Source organism: Amblyraja radiata, chromosome 11 (genome assembly GCF_010909765.2).
Source record: "Amblyraja radiata isolate CabotCenter1 chromosome 11, sAmbRad1.1.pri, whole genome shotgun sequence".
NCBI classification, from domain to species: Eukaryota; Metazoa; Chordata; class Chondrichthyes; order Rajiformes; family Rajidae; genus Amblyraja; species Amblyraja radiata.
Window position 1 is genome coordinate 8,386,932 of NC_045966.1, and position 21,697 is coordinate 8,408,628.

General features: G+C 44.9%; 2 protein-coding genes across 2 annotated transcripts in view; both read left to right on the forward strand.

The window, feature by feature from the left end:
• LOC116978257 (solute carrier family 22 member 5-like) overlaps nucleotides 1-16,674 on the forward strand; it is a 70,007-nt gene extending 53,333 nt beyond the window's left edge. Inside the window, exons 7-10 of the mRNA XM_033029259.1 lie at nucleotides 7,612-7,826; nucleotides 10,399-10,581; nucleotides 15,361-15,496; nucleotides 16,374-16,674. Of these exons, the coding sequence (XP_032885150.1) occupies nucleotides 7,612-7,826; nucleotides 10,399-10,581; nucleotides 15,361-15,496; nucleotides 16,374-16,449 (610 nt within the window). The 3' untranslated portion in view covers nucleotides 16,450-16,674. The remainder of the gene's footprint in view (nucleotides 1-7,611; nucleotides 7,827-10,398; nucleotides 10,582-15,360; nucleotides 15,497-16,373) is intronic.
• LOC116978253 (solute carrier family 22 member 4-like) overlaps nucleotides 1-21,697 on the forward strand; it is a 267,313-nt gene that overhangs the window by 52,910 nt on the left and 192,706 nt on the right. The window lies entirely within an intron of this gene.

Genomic DNA, 21,697 nt, shown 5'->3' on the forward strand with positions numbered 1-21,697 from the left:
GCGCTGGCTTAGGGTTCAGGCCACATCAGCAGCACCTGGGAAATGGCTGCATAATGTGTGAGCGTTGGCCTATGGTACAGGTCGCGTCAGCAGCGCCTGGGACAGGGCTGCATAGTGTGTGAGCGCACCAACCTCATTGGTGCACGGAGGCTGTGAGGATTTAAATCTCCAGGTAATTGCCACAAACTTAGCTGAAGTTCGGGTTGTTTTTACTGTGGTGCTGTGCTGTGTATTTCTTCCAGGACAACGCCATGGACAAGACGAACAAGGGAAAGAGGCAAGCCGCAAGTAAATCGGTAGACAGCCGCGGGAGTGTGGTCTGTGAACGGCTGCCTCACACCCCTGCACAGTCGCCGGTCGGGAGCGGGGCGACTGCAGACTTGGGTGCTGCAAAGCACAGAGCCAGCGCCAGTCGGGCGTAAGGCCACCAGCAAGTCTGTTAGGCCCACTGACTAGCCAGAGTCAGGAGCGGAGAATTCCTCTCCGGGGCTGGATACCCTTTTTTCAACGGTTATCCCAAATGGAGCACCTCTTGCAGAGGTTGTTTCCCCAAGGCACACTCCAAGAGCAGGAGTGGTGTCGGCGGTAGGCTGGAGAAGAGGCCACGCCAGCAGCACCTAGTAAAGGGCTGCTTGATAGCACCCTCATTGATGAGGCGCGTGCCATGGGTCAGCTGAGTTCTGACCCCGACTCTGACGGTGAGTTCAATCCAGGCGAAGAACTGCAGCTGCCAAATGTCCCATCCCTGGCAGTACGATTCGCTGTCCCGTCAGAGTCAGGAGAACCACTGGGAGATGAGTTGGCTTCCACGATAAATTACTTAGTCTCCCATCAGCTACAGGAGCTCACGATGGATGAGACCGCAAAGAAACACGAGACCCCGGGGAACTGCGAGTTACTCAAGGTGCCGGCTGTAAAACCAGGTAATATGGCGTCAGATGGACATGCGTGCCCAGGAAATGAAGCTGCTGTCCAAGACGCAGGAAGGTTAAGCCACTGGAGGTCGACAAATCTGAGGAAAGGTATCCCTACAAAAGAGATGCAGATTCCGGGTTTGGACCAGCAACAAGCCGGCCGTCGACTCAGATGCGCAGCTGGCGCTCTGTAGCAGGGCCACGGATGAACAGAGCTTCATCAGTTTGGCGACAATGCATCCTATGCCTTCATCGGCAGTGGGCAGTTCACTGAAGCTGGTGGTACCATAACAGCTGGGCACAGGTTCCACGCACCCTCCCAGTCCTAATCAACAAGGTGGGTCTGGCACTCCGAAACGTGGGTAAGTGGACCATTCACAAGTTGGTAATATTTACACTTGTTTGAGCAACATACAAACGATAAAAGCTTTGCCATCTGCTGAGACACAATAATAGCATTCCAAGCTAAGGCTGGAATTAGAGCCAGAATTGTCATTTCAAGACAGGCTCTAAATTGGGCAGAGTGATCATGCAAAGCACCCATGCAATGATGGCAGGAGTGGCATGTTCATTATGCAAAATGGAGAATGTCGTTCAACTGTATTAATAACAGTAAAACATTGCAAAATGGGATAAATTATATTCCAAGGTTATTTAAACAATTATAAAATTGGTGTTTGAACTCAAAGTTCGAAAACACTTGTTATGTTTGGCTGGATGAGATTCTAGCGCTGGATTTGTAAAACCACCGGTTCAGTCTCAAACTATACTTGAGAAATTGGACATCCATCCAGCTAACTTTAAGTTGTTACCAATTAGACTTGTTGGTCATTGTTGGGATGTGTCTTTAACTATTGATTAGTTCTGATTCCGACTTGGGGCACCAGATTGGAGTTAATTAAAACATGTCATGAAGCTGAATTCTATTCATCTAGAGTATTGGCAAGATAGTAGCTGTGATTCAGCTGTGCAAGTCAAAATTTGCAATCTCTCTAATGAGCATGTGGTTGATTGTTAGCAGGCTTATGCAAGGACCAGCTGAAGCTACCAAAGTCACAATGATGAACAAACAGTATTCAGCATTGCTCCAGCTAAGAGTTCTAAAATGGGAAAATTGAAGATTTGCATGAGTTGCCAAGTCTTCAGTTCTTGGTATAACCTAGCTAAAGACACTAGAAGCATCCCATGGGTAAAGGGCTATTGAGCAAATACATAATCTACAAGCCCAACTTCAAGTTGATACACTACGGTGGTGGCAGATGTTAGCCACATGGCAGTCAAGTAAAGTATCCGGTAATATTTACCTAATTCCTTGCCACGGGTGTATCATCAAGTTCTGATTCAGGACAACACAGAATAGTGTTGAATCCCAAAGTATTTATAAAATATGGTTCATGCTTTTCATTGATTGCAGAAATATGTGGTAACAGTGGTGAGAGATACACTCTCGACACAAGAAGGAGGAATGTTTCTTTTATGCTTTCTCCTTTTTTGCCTCATCAGACAAGTCTTGAAATAAAGTCAGCAAGATCTCGCTTTACATAGAAACATAGAAACATAGAAATTAGGTGCAGGAGTAGGCCATTCGGCCCTTCAATATGATCATGGCTGATCATCCAACTCAGTATCCCGTACCTGCCTTCTCTCCATACCCTCTGATCCCCTTAGCCACAAGGGCCACATCTAACTCCCTCTTAAATATAGCCAATGAACTGGCCTCGACTACCCTCTGTGGCAGAGAGTTCCAGAGATTCACCACTCTCTGTGTGAAAAAAGTTCTTCTCATCTCGGTTTTAAAAGATTTCCCCCTTATCCTTAAGCTGTGACCCCTTGTCCTGGACTTCCCCAACATCGGGAGCAATCTTCCTGCATCTAGCCTGTCGAACCCCTTAAGAATTTTGTAAGTTTCTATAAGATCCCCTCTCAATCTCCTAAATTCTAGAGAATATAAACCAAGTCTATCCAGTCTTTCTTCATAAGACAGTCATGACATCCCAGGAATCAGTCTGGTGAACCTTCTCTGCACTCCCTCTATGGCAATAATGTCCTTCCTCAGATTTGGAGACCAAAACTGTACGCAATACTCCAGGTGTGGTCTCACCAAGACCCTGTACAACTGCAGTAGAACCTCCCTGCGCCTATACTCAAATCCTTTTGATATGAAAGCTAACACACCATTTGCTTTCTTCACTGCCTGCTGCACCTGCATGCCTACTTTCAATGACTGGTGTACCATGACACCCAGGTCTCGCTGCATCTCCCCTTTTCCTAGTCGGCCACCATTTAGATAATAGTCTGCTTTCCTGTTTTTGCCACCAAAATGGATAACCTCACATTTATTTTTATTTTTTTTAAGGTTCAAAGGTTGATTTATTGTCACATACACCTAGATGTAGTGAAATTCCTTTTGCCAATGCAGCACATAAGAAAGAATACAAACATAACAATAATAAATAGCTTTAACATAAAAACATCCCCCCACAATGGTTCCCATTATGGGGGAAGGCACAAAGTCCAGTCCCATCCCCAGTGTCCACCCATAGTCGGGCCTATTGAGGCCTCCACAGTTGCCTCTACGGAGGCCCGATGTTCCAGGCCGTCCTCGCCGGGTGATGATGTTCCGGCGTCGGGAGAGTCCTCTCAGCGGCCTGGGAACCCTGGAACGGCCGCTTCCCGACTCGAGACCGTGGATTCCGGAGCCGACAAGGCCGCGCCGAATGGAGCTCAACTGGCGATCTCGTCGCGAATTCCCAGGCTCCAGATGTAAAGTTCAGTGCCGCTGCCCGCAGCTCCGCGATGTTTTTAACGCCGGTCCCAGCTCACCGGAGTTCCAGCGCGGCGACTCAGGCAAGGCACCGCCTGCCCCGCAATGGCGCTCCAGCGCTGCATCGCCGTCCTCAGACCCGCAGCTCCGCCGCCGCCGATGCCGGTGCCGCCGCCGCCGATGCCGGTGCCGCCGCCGCCGATGCCGGTGCCGCCGCCGCCGATGCCGGTGCCGCCGATGCCGAGGCTCCGGGCGGTCCCCTCGCTCCTCGGACCCGCAGCTCCGCAGCCGCCGCCGATGCCGCCGCTGCCGATGCTGAGGCTCCGGGCGGTCCCCTCAGGAAATGCCGCTCCAGGCCCGCTGGTAGGCCGCGAGGACGGGTCGAAAGTGCAGTGCAGCCCGGAGAAAAGCTGCATCTCCGACCAGGTAGGGACCCTGAAAATTAGTTTCCCCCTTCCCCCCCCCCCCCTCCCCCACACATAAAAAAGCTAGAACTCCTTAAAAACAAATCACTAAACTAACTAAAAATACCCCCTACAGGTCGGCGCCAATATCATACTGCACATCATACTGCATCTGCCAAGCATTTGCCCACTCACCCAGCCTATCCAAGTCACCTTGCAGTCTCCTAGCATCCTCCTCACAGCTAACACTGCCCCCTAGCTTACTGTCATCCGCAAACTTGGAGATATTGCCTTCAATTCCCTCATCCAGATCATTAATATATATTATAAATAGCTGGGGTCCCAGCACTGAGCCTTGCGGTACCCCACTAGTCACTGCCTGCCATTGTGAATAGGACCCGTTTACTCCTACTCTTTGCTTCCTGTTTGCCAGCCAGTTCTCTATCCACATCAATACTGAACCCCCAATGCCGTGTGCTTTAAGTTTGTATACTAATCTCTTATGTGGGACCTTGTCGAAAGCGTTCTGGAAGTCCAGATACACCACATCCACTGGTTCTCCCCTATCCACGCTACTAGTTACATCCTCGAAAAATTCTATAAGATTCGTCAGACATGATTTACCTTTTGTAAATCCATGCTGACTTTGTCCAATGATTTCACCACTTTCCAAATGTGCTGCTATCCCATCTTTAATAACTGACTCTAGCAGTTTCCCCACTACCGATGTTAGACTAACTGGTCTGTAATTCCCCGTTTTCTCTCTCCCTCCCTTCTTAAAAAGTGGGGTTACGTTTGCTAGCTGCCAATCCTCAGGAACTACTCAAGAACCTAAAGAGTTTTGAAAGATTATTACTAAATATTTAGTTTTCGTACTATCTGTCTGGCTGTGCAGCCATGCTTCCTGCTTCCGTCAGGCATGATAATACAACCATATAAGGTTACTTTAAAAAACAAAAACTTTGCTTGTTCAAACAGTGAGTTAGGAAACCAGCCTCTGTATAATAAATATTATTGATTTACACATTCTGAATGCACATGCAGGTGCTCACTGCAGATTGTAGGGAGGGCACCAAAAAAGCAGTACATTCCTATTCAGGATATTGGAAAGGGGTTTGTTTCATGTTAATGTTACATTTAATCTGGTACAGATTACTGACGTTTTCCAGTCGGGATTTTTCAACCCCGGATATCGAGTTGCAAACGATGTCTCTAACACAAGTTTCTCCCAGTACACGTATACGTAATATGGGATATTGACATTGGGTTAACAATTTTTCACCAGAGCCAGCTACATCCTTTAGTCATGACACTAGGATCAGCACGGCGAGGCAGACATTGCAGAAGCTGCGTCTAGATAGGATGGAAATGGCTGCAGATGCCATTACGTTTTACATTCTGATCGACACAAGCAGAGCAGACCAAGGTGGCAGAATTTAAGATCGTGTTGCAACATACCCCCCGGACTCACGTCTATGTGTGAGGGCAGATTTGCCATATTATATCGAGGCCACTAGAACCCTACGAGTTGTGGAATCAGCATTGGGTTTAGCCACAAACAGTCACACAAGGGATAGTCAGTTCAGACTATTTCAATGTGGCTGAAGCAGGTTCTGGTTTTATGCACGTATAGACACTGACGATTTAATATCTCATTCCATCAGGACGGTATCAACGTCAGCGGCCAGGACAATGGACATTCTCATCGGCCATATCCTCGCGACTGCATGATGGTCAAGTGAAAGCATTTCAAATTTTTTTTTACCATAGGCTGCTTGCCGACCAGGGCTGTTTTGCCCATTCTGTTTTGCGTTCACTTTAGCCTCTCCTGACATAGAGGGGTTGTTATTGATTGCTTTATTCACATAAGCCATTAATACATTTCAATCAATGTTATGCTTAATGCATTGTTGATTATTCACTCATTCTGAGTCAATCGATGCAGTGAGACGCCGGGATTTGAATCTGCGGCATGAAATCACAGAGCTTTGAACTCTTCACATAGTAAGATTAAACGAGAATTTACCAGTTAGAAATTTGATCTTTATGAGGAGTTACGTTGGTGATTACGTGCCCACCACGCCCAACCCTCTCTCTCATAAAGGTCATATGGTAGTTCTCATGTTGCTGATCTTACTATGTTACTTCAAATATTCTGTTATCTGTGATTGCATACCGCTGCTTTGAAGCTGGACGTGCATGCGCACTGGCGGGTTCTTCACGTAATCACCAACGTAACTCCTCGTGAAATAAAGATCAAACTTCTAACTGGTAAGTTCTCGTTTAACCTTACTATTAATTGCAGAAATTGGAAGAGAAATGACAGTTGGAATTTAGCCTGAGAGACTGCAAGGTGTTGCATTTGTGAGGTTGAGAGTAAGGCAAAAGTATACCGTTAATAGCAAGACCCCTAACAACATTTATATACAGAGGACTCCAGGAGTCCAAGTTGATAGCTCAGTGAAGATGGCAGCACAAGTAGATAGGGTGGTAAAGATGGCGTATGATGTAGCTTGCCTTCATTGTGAAGGAATTTGAGTACAAGTCAGGGTCATGATACAGCTCTATAGGACTTTGGTTAGGCCACATTTGGAGCATTGCATACAGTTCTGGTCGCCCCATTGCAGGAAACGAGGAGGCTTTGGAAGGGGTGCAGAGGAGGTTTACCAGAATGCTGCTTAGATTCGAGGGTTTCAGCTAGAGGGAGAGATTGGATAAACTTTAATTGTTTTGTCTGGAATGTCGGAGGTGAAGGGGAGACTAGATGGAAGTATATAAAATTATGAGAGGTATAGAAGGGGTAGATAGTCAGAACCTTTGTTCCAGGATGGAAACGTCCAACACTAGAGGGCGCTGCTACTAGGTGAGATGGAGAAAGGTTAATGGAGATTTGTTAGGTGTGTTTTTTTACACAGAGAGTGGTGGGGGCCTGGAACGCATTGCCAGAGGTGGTGGTGGAGGCAGATACGATAGTGGTGTTTAAGAGGCTTTTAGATAGGCACATGGAAGTGCAGGGAATAAAAGGATATGGATCACCCACAGTAGATGAGATCAGTTTAACTTGGCATCATGTTCAGCACAAACATTGTGGGCTGAAGGGCCTGTTCCTGTGCTGTACTGTTCGATGTTAAAATAAGGCTGCAAAGGCCACAATGTTCAGGTTCTACAAACGACCTGAAATCAAATGGAAGAGGAAATCTAAGAAATGAGACCGAAGATAGACACAAAGTGCTGAAGTAACTCAGCGGGTCAGACAGCATCTCTGGAGAAAAGGAATAGGTTCTGTGTCAAAACCGTTCTTCAGACTGAGAGTCAGGGGAAGGGAAAACGAGAAATATAGATGGGGATGTAGAGGGATATGAATGAAAGATATGCAAAGAAGTAACGATGACAAAAGGAAACATTGTTGGCTGGGGGCTAGGTGAAAATGTACACAGACAATGAGATTCTAGAAGCCAACAAAAAGAGGCTGGGAGAACATTAAAAACAAATGTGTTTTATAAGAAGTATTTTGACTTGTATTTTGCAGGATGATTTTAGCAATTGGATACTATGGTCTGTCTCTGAACGTCCCCAATCTTCATGGCAACGACTATCTGAATTGTTTCCTCTTTGGTGCCATTGAGATTCCGAGTTATATCGCATCCTGGCTTCTCCTCCGGAAATGTCCACGCAGGCTCAGCCATGCAAGCATTCTTGTTCTGAGTGGAGGTGTTCTGCTCTTCATGAACCTCATACCATCAAGTAAGTTTTACACTTGATCCAAGTGTGACAATCGTGAACAAGCCTTTAGACTTCAGACTACACTTTACTTTAGAGATACAATGTGGAAACAAGGCCTACGCCCCCACCACCCCCCCCCCCCCCCCCCCCCCCCCGACCTAAAACGTCACCTATCCCTATTCTCCAGAGATTCTGCCTGACCTGCTGAGTTACTCCAGCACAATGTGTCTTTTTATGGTCCAGTATTTGTTGCCTTTTTAGTATTAAAGATAGACACAGATTGCAAGGGTAAAGGGCCTGTCCCACTAACATGTTCTTGGCACGCAAATTACGCGACCTTGTCGTCGCGTTGAGGCGCACGGGCATCGTATGGCCGCGCGGGGCTGGTTCCACTGAGAAGCGCGGCGGGGTTTGTAGTTGTGCGCGACATCGCGTGGGGATCCAAAATTTTTGTAGTGAACGAAACCTTCGCGCGCCAACAGCCTGTCGCGGAACTGACGGCCAAAGTGGGACAGGCCCAAGACCCTGGCACGACACAACATCTCACCTCCAACAGCAGCAGAAGCAGGCAAACGATCACCGAACTCGGCCTAGGGCTCATGGCCGTTGCGGTCCGGATCCGCCCCCACTTCTACTCCCGGAGCGGGGCCAAGAAAATTTAAGATGGACGCAAAATGCAGGAGTAACTCAGCGGGACCGGCAGCATCTCTGGAGAGAAGCAATGGGTGACGTTTTGGGTCAAGACCCTTCTTTTCAGACTGAAGAAGAGTCTCGACACGAAACATCATCCATTGGTTCTCTCCAGAGATGCTGCTGGTCCCGCTGAGTTACTACAGCATTTTGCGTCCATCTTAAAATGACGTCACACGCTCCAGACGGCTGTGTGTACGCATGAAATCGTGCCCGACCTTCGTGGGTCCGTCGTGGCTCAACGCGACCACGAGGTCACATAATTTGCGTGCCACGGAAACGTAAGTGGGACAGGCCCTTAACTCAGTGGGTCAGGCAGCATATCCGGAGAACATAATATTTCAGTTTTGTTTAGGTTAGTTCAGTTCAGTTTAGTTTAGTTCCGTTTTGACAAACAGGGCAGAAAGGCTCTTTGGCCCATCGAGTCTGTGACGACCAGCAATCCTCACACGTTAACACTATCTTACATTAACACTATTATGGACAAATATACAATTTTACCAAGCCAATTAACCTACAAACCTATATGTCTTTGGAGTGTGGGAGGAAACCGGAGCTGCCAAAGAAAACCCCACACAGGCCACAGGGAGAATGTACAAACTCCATACAGACAGCACATATGGCCAGGATTGAATCCGGCTCTCTGGCTCTGTAAAAGCCCTGTCCCACTGTACGAGTTAATTCAAGAGTTCTCCTGAGTTTGCCCTGATTTGAACTTGGTGATTTATGGTAATGTCCGCTTGTAAGTACTCGGGGCTCTCGTGGACATTTTTCAACATGTTGAAAAATCTTCACAAGTCTTCCCGAGCTTCCCGCGTTTCCCGAGTACTTTCCGTTAGCGTTACGAGCCATTAAGAGACGGCCCCGAACTCCGACGTACTCGCTACGTACATTCTACGTGCTTCCACGAGTTTGATTTTTTTTAAACTAGGGAGAGCTCTTGAATGAACATGTACAGTGGGACAGGTTCTTTTAGGCAGAAACTCTACCACTATGCCACTGTGCCATTAATCGAAGCAATTAACAGGCTGAGCTACCAAATGAACAAGCTTCATGAATGACCAACCATCTCTTACAACAATGTGTCAAAAATCCCATCATTTTAAACGCAGAGAAAAGACACAAAAGGTTCCCAATCTTTACTCTTTGGAGCTTACATGGACATGGAAATGAAGCAGACAAGATGGCGCACAACCCAGGCGATTATTAGCGTGCTAGCCACAGAAACAGATCACATATTACAACCGCTCCACACTCTCAAATCTCTACTCCTACAGCAAAATTTCTTACATTAACTATGATCTCCTTAATCTCCTTAAATGTAAAATGTAAAAAGGGAATAAATGGCTCGATTGTAATCTAGTATTGTCTTTCCACTGACAAGCTAGCACACAACAAAAGTTTTTCATTACACCTATTGCCAATAAACTGAACTGAACAGAAGATTGAGGGGGGATCTTATAGAAACTTACAAAATTCTTAAGGGGTTGGACAGGCTAGATGCAGGAAGATTGTTCCCGATGTTGGGGAAGTCTAGAACAAGGGGTCACAGTTTAAGTATAAGGGGGAAGTCTTTTAGGACCAAGATGAGAAATTTCTTTTTCACAGAGAGTGGTGAATCTGTGGAATTCTCTGCCACAGAAAGTAGTTGAGGCCAGTTAATTGGCTATATTTAAGAGGCAGTTAGATGTGGCCCTTGTGGCTAAAGGGATCAGGGGGTATGGAGAGAAGGCAGGTACAGGATACTGAGTTGGATGATCAGCCATGATCATATTGAATGGCAGTTCAGGCTCGAAGGGCCGAATGGCCTACTCCACCTATTTTCTATGTTTCTATGAACTGGGAAAAACTGAGCTCTGTGCAGACCGATCGCATTAATAGAACTCTTTCTGCTTTTTTCTAGATCTTTCAATACTTTCTACAGTGCTGGTGTTAATTGGAAAAATGGGAATTGCAGGGGCTTTTTGCATGGTTTTTGTCTACACCTCCGAACTGTATCCAACCCCATTTAGAAACACAGGTGTTGGAGTGAGTTCAATGAGTTCCAGAACTGGCAGCATTATTTCTCCTTACATTGTTTTACTTGGTAAGGCAACAATGACACCTCTTGATTTTTAGTTTTTTTAATATCCAGATATTAGATATAATACGCAAACAGGCCCTTCGTCTGATCGAATCCACACCGACCAGTGATCCGCATATACTAACACTATCCTACACTCGCTAAGGACAATTTACAATTTTACTGAAGCCAATTAATCCTCAAACCTTTACGTCTTTGAAGTGTGGGAGCAAATCAAAGATTTCAGAGAGAGCCCAAGCAGGTCACGGTGAGAACGTACAAACTCCATACAGATAGCACCCGTGGTCAGGATCTAACTTGGGTCTCTGGCCCTGTATGGCAGCAACTCTACCGCTGCGCCACCATGCTACCCTATTCTTGTTGAATATGAGGATTTTTGACACTATCCCGACATAGGTCACAGGTAGATACGGTAGTAAAGAAAGCTGATTTCTTGTAACTTCAAGTAACCCTGGCTTTCCCTCTCTCTCCCACCCTAGATCTCTGACTAGTTTCACTGTCCTTCTGATTAATTTTATTGATTGTATGCCTCCTTGTCCCCTTCCTCTCAGCTAGCAATGAACCATTCTACATTTCCTTATCATTGTTTGCTTTGATCTGTCGTTCTCACATTACCTTTCCATATCTCTGTCTCCCTCTCCCCTGACTCTCAGTCTGAAGAAGGATATTGACCCGAAACATCACCCATTCCTTCTCTCCAGAGATGCTGCCAATATCGCTGAGTTACACCAGCATTTTGTGTCTATCTTCGGTGTAAACCAGCATCTGCAGTTCCTTCCTACGCATGATGCTTTTGGTTCATTGGTCTCATCAGTCACGGTACTGAGTATGGAAGCTTGGATGTTATGTTACAGTTGTAAAATACATTGTGAGGCTGTATTTGAAGTATTGTGCGCAGATTTGGTCACCCTCTTATAGGAAGAATGTTACTAAGCTGGAAACAGTGCAGTGAAGATTTACGAACATGTCAGAACATGAGGGCCTGAGCTATTAGGAAAGGTTGTGCAGGCTAGGACTTTATTCCTTGGAGCACAGGAGGCTGAAGGGTGATCTTATAGACATGTATAGTTATTTGTTTTGTATGCTATGCAATCCAATCAGATAAATCATACATTCATACATACATATATACATACATACATATTACATACAATCAGTTCAAACTCAAGTACAATAGATAGAGCAAAGGGAAAGATACAGTGTGCAAAATATAGACCTCAACCTTATAGATTAGATTAGATTCAACTTTATTGTCATTGCACAAATACAAGTACAGGTACAACGAAATGCAGTTTAGCATGTAATCAGAGTGCAAAATAGTAAAATGCTGATTAAAACAATATATACAAATGAGGATATATTGATCTAGTACATAGGCAAATAAATATATACAGATAAAAGATAGCTAGCGCCGGGCCTGTGAGTTCAGCAGGGTAATGTTGTTTTGGAAGAAGCTGTTCCTTAGCCTGCTGGTGCGAGACCTGAGGCTCCTGTACCACCTCCCTGATGGGAGGAGGGCAAACAGTCCATGGTTGGGGTGTGAGGGGTCCTTAATAATTCTGCCAGCCCGTCTCAGACACCGTGTGCGGTGAAGGGCAGCCATGGCAGGAAGCAGGGCACCGATGATGTGATGGGCGATTTTCACCACCCGTTGCAGTGCCTTCGTGTCAGCTGTGGTGCAGCTGCTGTACCACACCATGAAGCAGGTGGTCAGGATGCTTTCTATGGTACAGCGGTAGAAGTTGGACAGGATCTGAGGGGACAGGTGAACTTTCTTAAGCCTCCTCAGAAAGTAGAGGCGCTGCTGCGCCTTTTTAATCAGTTTGGGGGTGTTGAAGGACCAGGACAGATCCTCAGAGATGTGTACCCTGAGGAATTTGTAGTTGGAGACGCGCTCCACCTCAGTCCCGTTTATGTGGATGGGGGTATGTCTGCCGCCTCTGGTCTTCCGGTAGTCTACGACGATTTCCTTTCTCTTCTGTGTGTTGAGGACAAGTTGTTGTTGGTACACCAAGCTGCCAGGTGCTGGACCTCCTCTCTGTAGGCTGATTCGTTGTTGTCACTGATCAGTCCTACCACCGTGGTGTCATCAGTGAATTTTATGATGGCGTTGGAGCCATGCATAGGGACACAGTCATGGGTGAACAGACACGCCGGTGTTCAGTGTCAGAGTGGAGGAGGTGAGGTTGTTGATCCTAACAGACTGGGGTCTGTTAGTGAGGAAATCCAGTGTCCAGTTGCAGAGGGAGGTGTTGATGCCAAGGCCGCTGAGTTTGGTGATCAGACTGGCGCGGATGACAGTATTAAATGCAGAGCTGAAATCGATGAATAACAACCTGATGTAGGAGTTGTTATTGTCCAGGTGGGTCAGGGCAGAGTGAAGAGCCGCAGATATGGCATCCTCTGTTGACCTGTTGGGCCGATAGGCAAACAGATGGGGGTCCAGTGTGGGAGGGAGGCTAGATTTGAGGTGAGCCAGGATCAGTGTCTCAAAGCACTTCGCGATGACGGGGGAGAGTGCCACTGGGCGGAAGTCATTGAGACTCCCTGAAGCTGACTGTTTGGGCACTGGCACGATGGTTGTGGTCTTGAGGCAAGTAGGGACAACACCCTGGGCCAGTGACAGATTGAAAATGTCAGTGAAGACCTGGGATAGTTGTCCAGCACATGCCCTGAGCACATGCCCGGGGATGTCGTCGGGGCCGGCAGCTTTGTGCTCATTCACTTTGCTCAGTCGCCTTGTACGGCAGAGGTGGAGAGACTGAGGGGCTGTTCATTCGGGGGTGGGGCAGCTTCGATGGCTGGTGTTTTATTGTCCCGGTCAAAACGAGCATAGAAATAGTTTAGCTCGTCAGGAAGGGAGCTGTTGTCGGGGGGGGGGGGGGGGGTTGTTAACTTTGTTGTAGTTCGTGATGGACTTGATGCATTGCCACATGCGTCTGGGGTCGGAGTTATTTTGAAAATGCTCCTCGATCTGCCGCTTGTATTTGAGTTTTGCGCTCCTGATTGCCTTTTTCAGGTTGGCCCAGGATGAACTGTATTCCTCAGCATCGCCAGATCTGAAAGCGGCATCGCGAGCCTATTATAGCTTATCAGTTCCTAACACAAAGTCCAATGTCCTCAATGGGAAACAGGTGAATGGGACAGTACCCTAGCTAATGGAATCTGTAATTGTTAATGGTGATGTGAACTGTTGAAACTATTTTAGAGTTGAAACATGCAATGATATTTGGTCGTATCTCAGTACTTCAGTATGTATTAAAGGAAGGGGTGACAGATTCTGAATACATACTCCCACATTATTTGAAATTCAGACCAAGAAGAAGGCATTTGATTACTATAATAAAACAAAACAACCCATGTCAGTTTGTTAATGTCCTATCACATTGCATTAATAAAGTAAGAACGTTTTTGTTTTTAATTCCCAATACAATTTTTCAATTATTCAGTAACATTGGGTGGTGTTATATTGTGCTCATGGAAATTACTAAGTATCAAATAAATTCTAGTCCAGTGTAGGAGCAAATAGAAAGGCCAAGTGGAGTTGGTGATTATTTAACGGGTGATTATTAAAACTGGTGCGCACCAGGAGACGAGTCAAGGCTGAACTGCTGAGCACGACTTTGGAACAGCTTCTATATTCTCAGCTGACAAGCTTACACAGAAACCTGGTTAACAGCAAAACTAGGTCCAAATACAGAATGGAGGTTACAGAAAGACAGTGAGGTAACAAACTGGGTCTTGATTACAGAATAAAATGATTATCCGCAAGTCTAACTTAGTTGAGAGTAGATCCAATTGTCTGTTACAACGATGGGTGCACGCTATAGCATTTAAGAATAAGGGGCAAGCCATTTAGAACGGAGACGAGGAAACACTTTTTCTCACAGAGAGTTGTGAGTCTGTGGAATTCTCTGCCTCAGAGGGCAGTGGAGGCCGGTTCTCTGGATACTTTCAAGAGAGAGCTAGATAGGGCTCTTAAAGATAGCGGAGTCATAGAAACATAGAAAATAGGTGCAGGAGTAGGCCATTCGGCCCTTCGAGCCTGCACAGCCATTCAATATGATCATGGCTGATCATCCAACTCAGTATCCCGTCCCTACCTTCTCCCCATATCAGGTGATGTATCAGGTGATATGGGCAGAAGGCAGCAATGGGGTACTGATTGGGGATGATCAGCCATGATCACTTTGAATGGCAGTGCTGGCTCGAAGGGCCGAATTACCTATTCCTGCAACTATTGTCTATTGTATCATCAATGAAGTTCTGGAAACTTGGATGTCATCACTGCTGCATTCCATGTCTCTACTTTTAGGCTTTGTCTGCGGTTCCCTGTCACCACATTAGCACAATCCACATCCCTATTTACTAATTATTAGCCCTCAATAATCTTTGCCCTGCAACATACAGTCTCAAGCAGGTGATCAATCGTATGTTGTCTGAATCATGTATTGTCTTCATTATGTATTGTCTTAAACATGTATAGTCTTTCCGCTGACTGGTTAGCATGCAACAAAAGCTTTTCACTGTACTTCGATACACGTGACAGTAAACGAAACTCACTCAAAAAATGTTTCCCATCTCCTCGCCAAGAAAAGATATCACAGTAAACAGATCACGAACAATGAAATTAACCCACACCTGAAATTGAAAATGACTTGAATATACATTTTGTGAAATACATTTGATTTCACATTGGTGACTGGTGGATGAAATATTTTGGCTTTTTATATCAATTTGTTGATTGTCAATTGTAGGTAAATGTATGCTTTCTTTTCGCAGGTAGTTATCAAGAGAACCTGCCGTTTATTGTGATGGGGGTGTTGTTGGTGTTCTCAGGAATTGTGGTCTTGTTTCTGCCAGAAACGTTCAATATTCCTCTTCCAGATACAATTGACCAAATGCAAAAAGTTAAATGGTAAGTCACCGTAGTCTTTTTAATTCTCTCCCTTTCTTAAAAGAAACTTCTGCCGTAAATGACAGTAGCTGCAGTGTAGTGTATCAAGTTTGTTTATGGGAGGACTGAATTCCAAGTTGACACACTGGACTAGTTCCATTTGCCTGCATTTTCCCCATAGTCCTCAAACCCCTTCCTATCCCATCTGTAATGTATTTCAGTTTTCATCATGCTTTTATCAGTTTCGAATGTTATAACAGATGAGCAGGTACTATCGCAATGTTTAAGAAACATTTGGACAGGTACATGGAAAGTGTGGAAACAGGCTCTACGGCTCAACTTGCCCACATTGACAAAAATGTCCTATCTACATGAGCCCCATCTACCTGCATTTGGCCCATATCCCTCTAAATCTGTCCTATCCATGTTCCGAAGACAGACACAAAATCTGGAATAACTCAGTGGGTCAGGCAGCATCCCTGGAGAAAAAGAATAGGTGAAGTTTTGGGTCAAACCTTTCTTCAGACTTCTTCAGACTGTATGACACAATGACTATCTATGACTAAAACTATACAACATAGAAAACATAGAATCCAGATTGTCTCAACATTTGCTTGTTTAACTTTTTTTTGTTATTTGATTGTATAATTCTCTCAAGTAATGCACGGGATGGTTTGGCAAAAACCTGCGTGCAGAGACCCCACATGCTAGCAATCTGTGTCTCAACAATGCATTTTTTGGCATTGTTGCAAACACACAGCCCATGATGCTAAACTCTAGCACTGAACTTTGTTGAATTAAAAATAACTTCTTGAAATAAATGATACATTTGTAGAGTGTTACACGAAAATGATTCAGTATGTGTCCATGGTTCATGACTTATTTTGTTCATATACAGGTGCAAATGTTCTCACTCTGATTCAACTCAAACCAGAGAAAACAATGTGGTGATTTTAAAAGAGGAAATGCTTTGAGCACAGATCTTCACCAGCAGCCAAGCGACTGAGGAATTCATTGCCGTTTGGGCCAGGCTCCAACTCTTCAGGAGTGGCAACTCCAAAAGTGGCAACTTCTTCTGTTGATCCAGAAAAAAACTGATACCTGGAGATCACAATGAAATGATCAGATCTCCTGCATGGAATAGGATTTGAAGTTTCTACCAAAGTTTCACAAAACCAAATTACTGGACCTTTTCTCTAAGATATTGGGGGGTTTTTTAAATGCACTTTTTATGTCTTTCTTACATCCGATTGCATTATATTCCTTGGATATTTTCCTCTTTGTAGAGCAATTTATTAAATGCTATGAACCAACCCTTGACATCTACCCAGTGTGATGGTTTCCTACAGTCAATGCTTTCTATGATCAACTCTTGTTTCTGTTTCATTCCTCCTGTTTTGGTTCAAACTCCTCTCCAGCTTTAAAGTTTGAACCAGGTCATTATATTAGGTGCCTTCTTTCAATTATCCATTTATTGAATGTGGAACTTGTTGACATTAGACCATTAGACCATAGACCACAGAAACAGGCCCTTCAGCCCACAATCTCCATTGCAAACAAGTTAAACTAATCTCTTCTGCCTGCACGTGATCCATAACCCTCCATACCCTGCATATGCATGTGCTTATCTAAAAGCCTCTTAAATGCCACTATCCTCTCTACCCCCACAACTACCCTCAGCAGCACATTCCGGGCACCCACCGCTCTGTGTAAAATAATACTTGCCCCACACATTTCCTTTAAAGTTTGCCTCTCTCATCTCTCACATCTAGACTTTGATATTTCCATCCTGGGAAAAATATTCTGATTGCTACTCTTATCTATTCCTCACAGAATTTTATATACTTTGGTCAGGTTTCCCCTTGATCTTTGATGTTACAGAGAAAACAACAAAGTAATCCAACCTCCCATCATATCTAATGCCCTCTAAACCAGGCTGCATTCTGGTAAATCTCTTTTGCACCCATGACCACGTGGGTTTTCTCAGGGTGCTACGGTTTCCTCCCACACTCCAAAGTCGTGGAAGTTTGTAGGTGAATTGGCTTTGGTAATATTTCTATTGTCCCTAGTGTGTGTAGGAAAATTGTTAGTGTGCTGGGTGATCGCTGGTCGGCGTGGACCGAAGGGCCTGTTTCCACGCTGCTTCTCAAAAGTCTAAAGTCTAAAGAGTCTATTGCAGAGAGAAATAATATATCTTTATTGTCATTGCACAGAGGGGGATAAATGGGGGATAGGATTGATCTGAGAATCAGCTTCAGTTTAGTATGAGATGAGTTTATTGTCACGTGTACTGAGGTACAGTGAAAAGCTTTAGTTGCGTGCTATCCAATCAGCAGAAAGACAATACATGATTGCAATCGAGCCATTTACAGGGTATAGGTACATGGTAAGGGAATAAGGTTTCCTGCAAGGTAAAGCCAGCAAAGTCTGATCAATGATAGTCCGAGGGTCTCCAAAGAGGTAGATAGTAGGCTCTTCACACTGTCCAGACCCACCTGGACAGACAGGGCACGTACGTGAGGATGCTCTTCGTTGACTATAGCTCTGCATTCAATACGGTCATCCCCACCAAGCTCACCACCAAACTCCACCAGCTAGGCCTCAGCTCGCCGATATGCGATTGGATCCTGAACTTTCTGACGGAGCGACCACAGGCAGTGAGACTGGGCCCGCACCTGTCCTCCACTATCACCCTGAGCACCGGCACACCACAGGGCTGTGTACTAAGCCCCATGCTCTACTCCCTCTTCACTCACGACTGTGTTCCTGCATTCGACACCAACACCATCGTGAAGTTTGCAGACGACACAACAGTGATTGGGCTGATCACCAACGGTGATGAAACAAAATACAGGGCGGAGGTGCAGAACCTGGCGGACTGGTGCACACGTAACAACTTGTCACTAAACACCTCCAAGACCAAGGAGCTGATTATTGACTTCAGGAGGTCCCATAATGGAGAATACGCCCCAATCTCCATTTACGGGGAAAGTGTGGGGAGAGTGTCCAGCTTTAAGTTTCTGGGCACTCACATTTCAGAGGACCTCACATGGTCCACCAACACCGCTGCGCTGGTGCAATGACGGTTGTTCTTCCTGAGGACATTAAAAAAGACTGGTCTGCCCCAACAGCTGCTGACAACGTTCTACCGCTGCACCACAGAGAGCATATTAACGTAAGGCATCTCTGTGTGGTATCTCAGCTGCACGGAGGCGGAGAGGAGAGCTCTTCAGCGCGTCGTCCACAGAGCGCAGAGGATCATTGGGACACAGCTACCAGCCTTGGAGGGCATCTACCACACACGGTGCCTCAGGAAGGCCGTCAGCATCCATAAAGACTCATCACACCCCTGTAACGGTCTGTTCGAACTACTTCCCTCTGGCAGACGTTACAAGGCCTTCTACGCCCGAACCTCCAGACTCAGAAACAGCTTTATTCCAAGAGCTATAGCGGCTCTGAACCGGCCCTGCTGATTGCCCCCCACCCCCCCTGGACTGTCTCCCTCGGAAGGCCACGACACATAGCTTATTTATTTATTTTACTTTTCTTTTTCATCGGTTGGAAGCTGCATACTAAATCTCGTTGCACTGACGTGCAATGACAATAAAAGATATTATTATTATTATTATTATTATTAGTTCAGCTCTTTGGTTGTGTTCAGACGATTCAGTTGCCTGATAACAGCTGGAAAGAAACTGTCGGTGAAAGTATGGAAGTATGTGTTTTCACACTTGTATACCTTCTGTCTGATGGGAAAGGGGAGAAGAGGGGGTGGCTGGGGGTATGACTAATCCTTGATTATGCTGCTGGCCTTGACGTGGCAGCGTGAAGTATAGAGACAATGGAAGGGAGGTTGGTTTGCGTGATGGTCTGAGCTGCATCAGCAATTCGCTGCAATTTCTTGTGTTGGATGGAGCTGTTTCAAGATCAAGTTGTGATGCATCCTGATAAGGTACTTTCATGGTGCATCTGTGGAGCATTGTCAGAGTTGTCGGGCACATGCCAAACTTTCTAAGCCTTCTAAGAAAGTTGTGGCATTGGTATGCTTTCTTGGTCATTACTTCAATATATGGGTGGACCAGGAGAAGTTGTTGGTGATATTGACTCCAAGGATACAGTTGCAGAGACGAGTGCTGACACCAAGTGCCGTGAGTCTGGTGATAAGCTTGGATGGTATAATGGTATTGAAGGCAGAGCTGTGGTCTATGAATAGGAGTCCGATATAGGTGCCTGTCCTATCCAGGTGTTCTAGGGATGAGTGCAGGTCTAGGGCAATGGCATAATCCATGGACCTGTTGTGGCAATAGGTGAATTGCAGTGGGTCAAAACTGCTGGGTAGACTGGATTTAATGCGTTCCATAAATAGCCTCTCAAAACATTTCATGATGTTAGATGTCAAAGCCACTGGATGGTAGTCGTTTAGGCATGAAGTCTTTGTTTTCTTCAGCACTGGAATGATGGTGTTCTTCTTGAAGCAGGTGGGTATCTCAGAATGTAGTAGGGAGAGATTAACGATGTCAGCAAATACTCCCGCGAGCTGGCACGTAACTACTAAGGACACGGTCAGGAACCCCGTCTGGGCCAATTGCTTTTCGTGGGTTTACCCGCAAAAAGGCCGATCTAACCTCTACTACAGTGACCCTAGGGAGAGGCACACTAGAGTCTGAAGGGCCATGTGTCACCACACTGTTGGCCTTCTGCTTGAAGCGAGCATAGAAATAATTCAGTTCAATGATGATGCCTGACCTTGCTTTTCTTTTTTTTATTATCATTTTTTTATTTCTTTTATTAGAAGTACAATAAGTTACAGTAATACACACCAGATATATCCTATTACATTTGTTGTACCCCTTCATTTTTTGAGCTTTAAGAAAGATAGAAATAAAAGAAGTAAGGAAAGTGAGAAAGAGTTGTGATAGTGCAGGAAAGTGTTGGGAAAAGAAAGCCCATTAGAAAGAGAATTAGAGAAGAAAGTTAAGAAATAGACCCTAGAAAAGAAAGAAAGAAAGAAAGAAAAACAATCGCTCTATTATAAAAAAAACTCTGCAAAAAGGGATATACCAACCATATTTTTCACCCCCCGTTACCAGATCCTGGCACCATTTATTTTTTAAATTACTATTGCACCTTATGCTTGTAGTAAGTCCATAAATGCAGACCACGTCTTTTGGAAGTGGTATGCTTTGCTTGCGAGGAGGAGTCTCATATCTTCCACTTGTAATGTTTCGAACATGTTTGAAATCCACATTTTTATTGTTGGTATAGGAGCGTTTTTCCAGAATCTGACCTTGCTTTTCAGCCAGTTATTTTATGCAGACCATGCCACATACTCTGTGTGTCTGAGTGATTATACTGGGACTCAAGTTTGTCCTCTTATACGATTGATACGATACGATTCGATGTTACATTATTGTCAGAACAAAGTCTGAAATTTGTTTTGCATCACAGCAGTTCCATTTACAGCATCACATAAAAGATAAAAGAGACTTGAAAAGTCATGCATTAAGACATCAAGACAGGACCCAAAAATACATACATTCAACACGACATTACAATAACAGAAGACAACATTTGAGGCCCATCAGCATGCATTTGATCTGGGATTAAGCGCTGTATTTAGTTTGAGGATTGACTGGTGCACAAAAGAGTGCTTCAGTCTAACCTTATTAAATTTTGGTACCGAATATCTCCAGTTTGATGGTAACAAATTGTACTCGCTGTTCAGAATGTGGTTGGGTCAGAAGAAATATTGTTGACCATCCTTAGTATGTTTTTATGGTAGGATGATTCATACAAATTCTGAAGTGGTTGACCTACAATCTTTGAGCAGATTTTTAATTGTTGGAGTTTTGATTTTGTAGTCGCAGACAAACTCTTGTGCCATGTAATCTTACAGTATTGCAAAACACTCATTATCACAGCGGTAAAAAATAACAAAAGGATTTGTCTACTTGCTCCGAAAGATCTAAGCGGAGAAACCAGATTCCTTGTTTTGTCTTATTGCAAATCTTATCAATGTGGTCATTCCATGATAACTGATGATCTATCGTTACCCCCAAGTATTTAAATGGAAATACCTGCTTGATTTTTTCATAATGGATAACGAGAGACACTTTATGAGAGTCAGATGGTGAACCAAATACAATCTCTTCTGTTTTCTTTGTGTTAATCTCAAGAGCATTATTATCAGTCCACTCGACCAGTTTGTTCACGCCGAGTTGG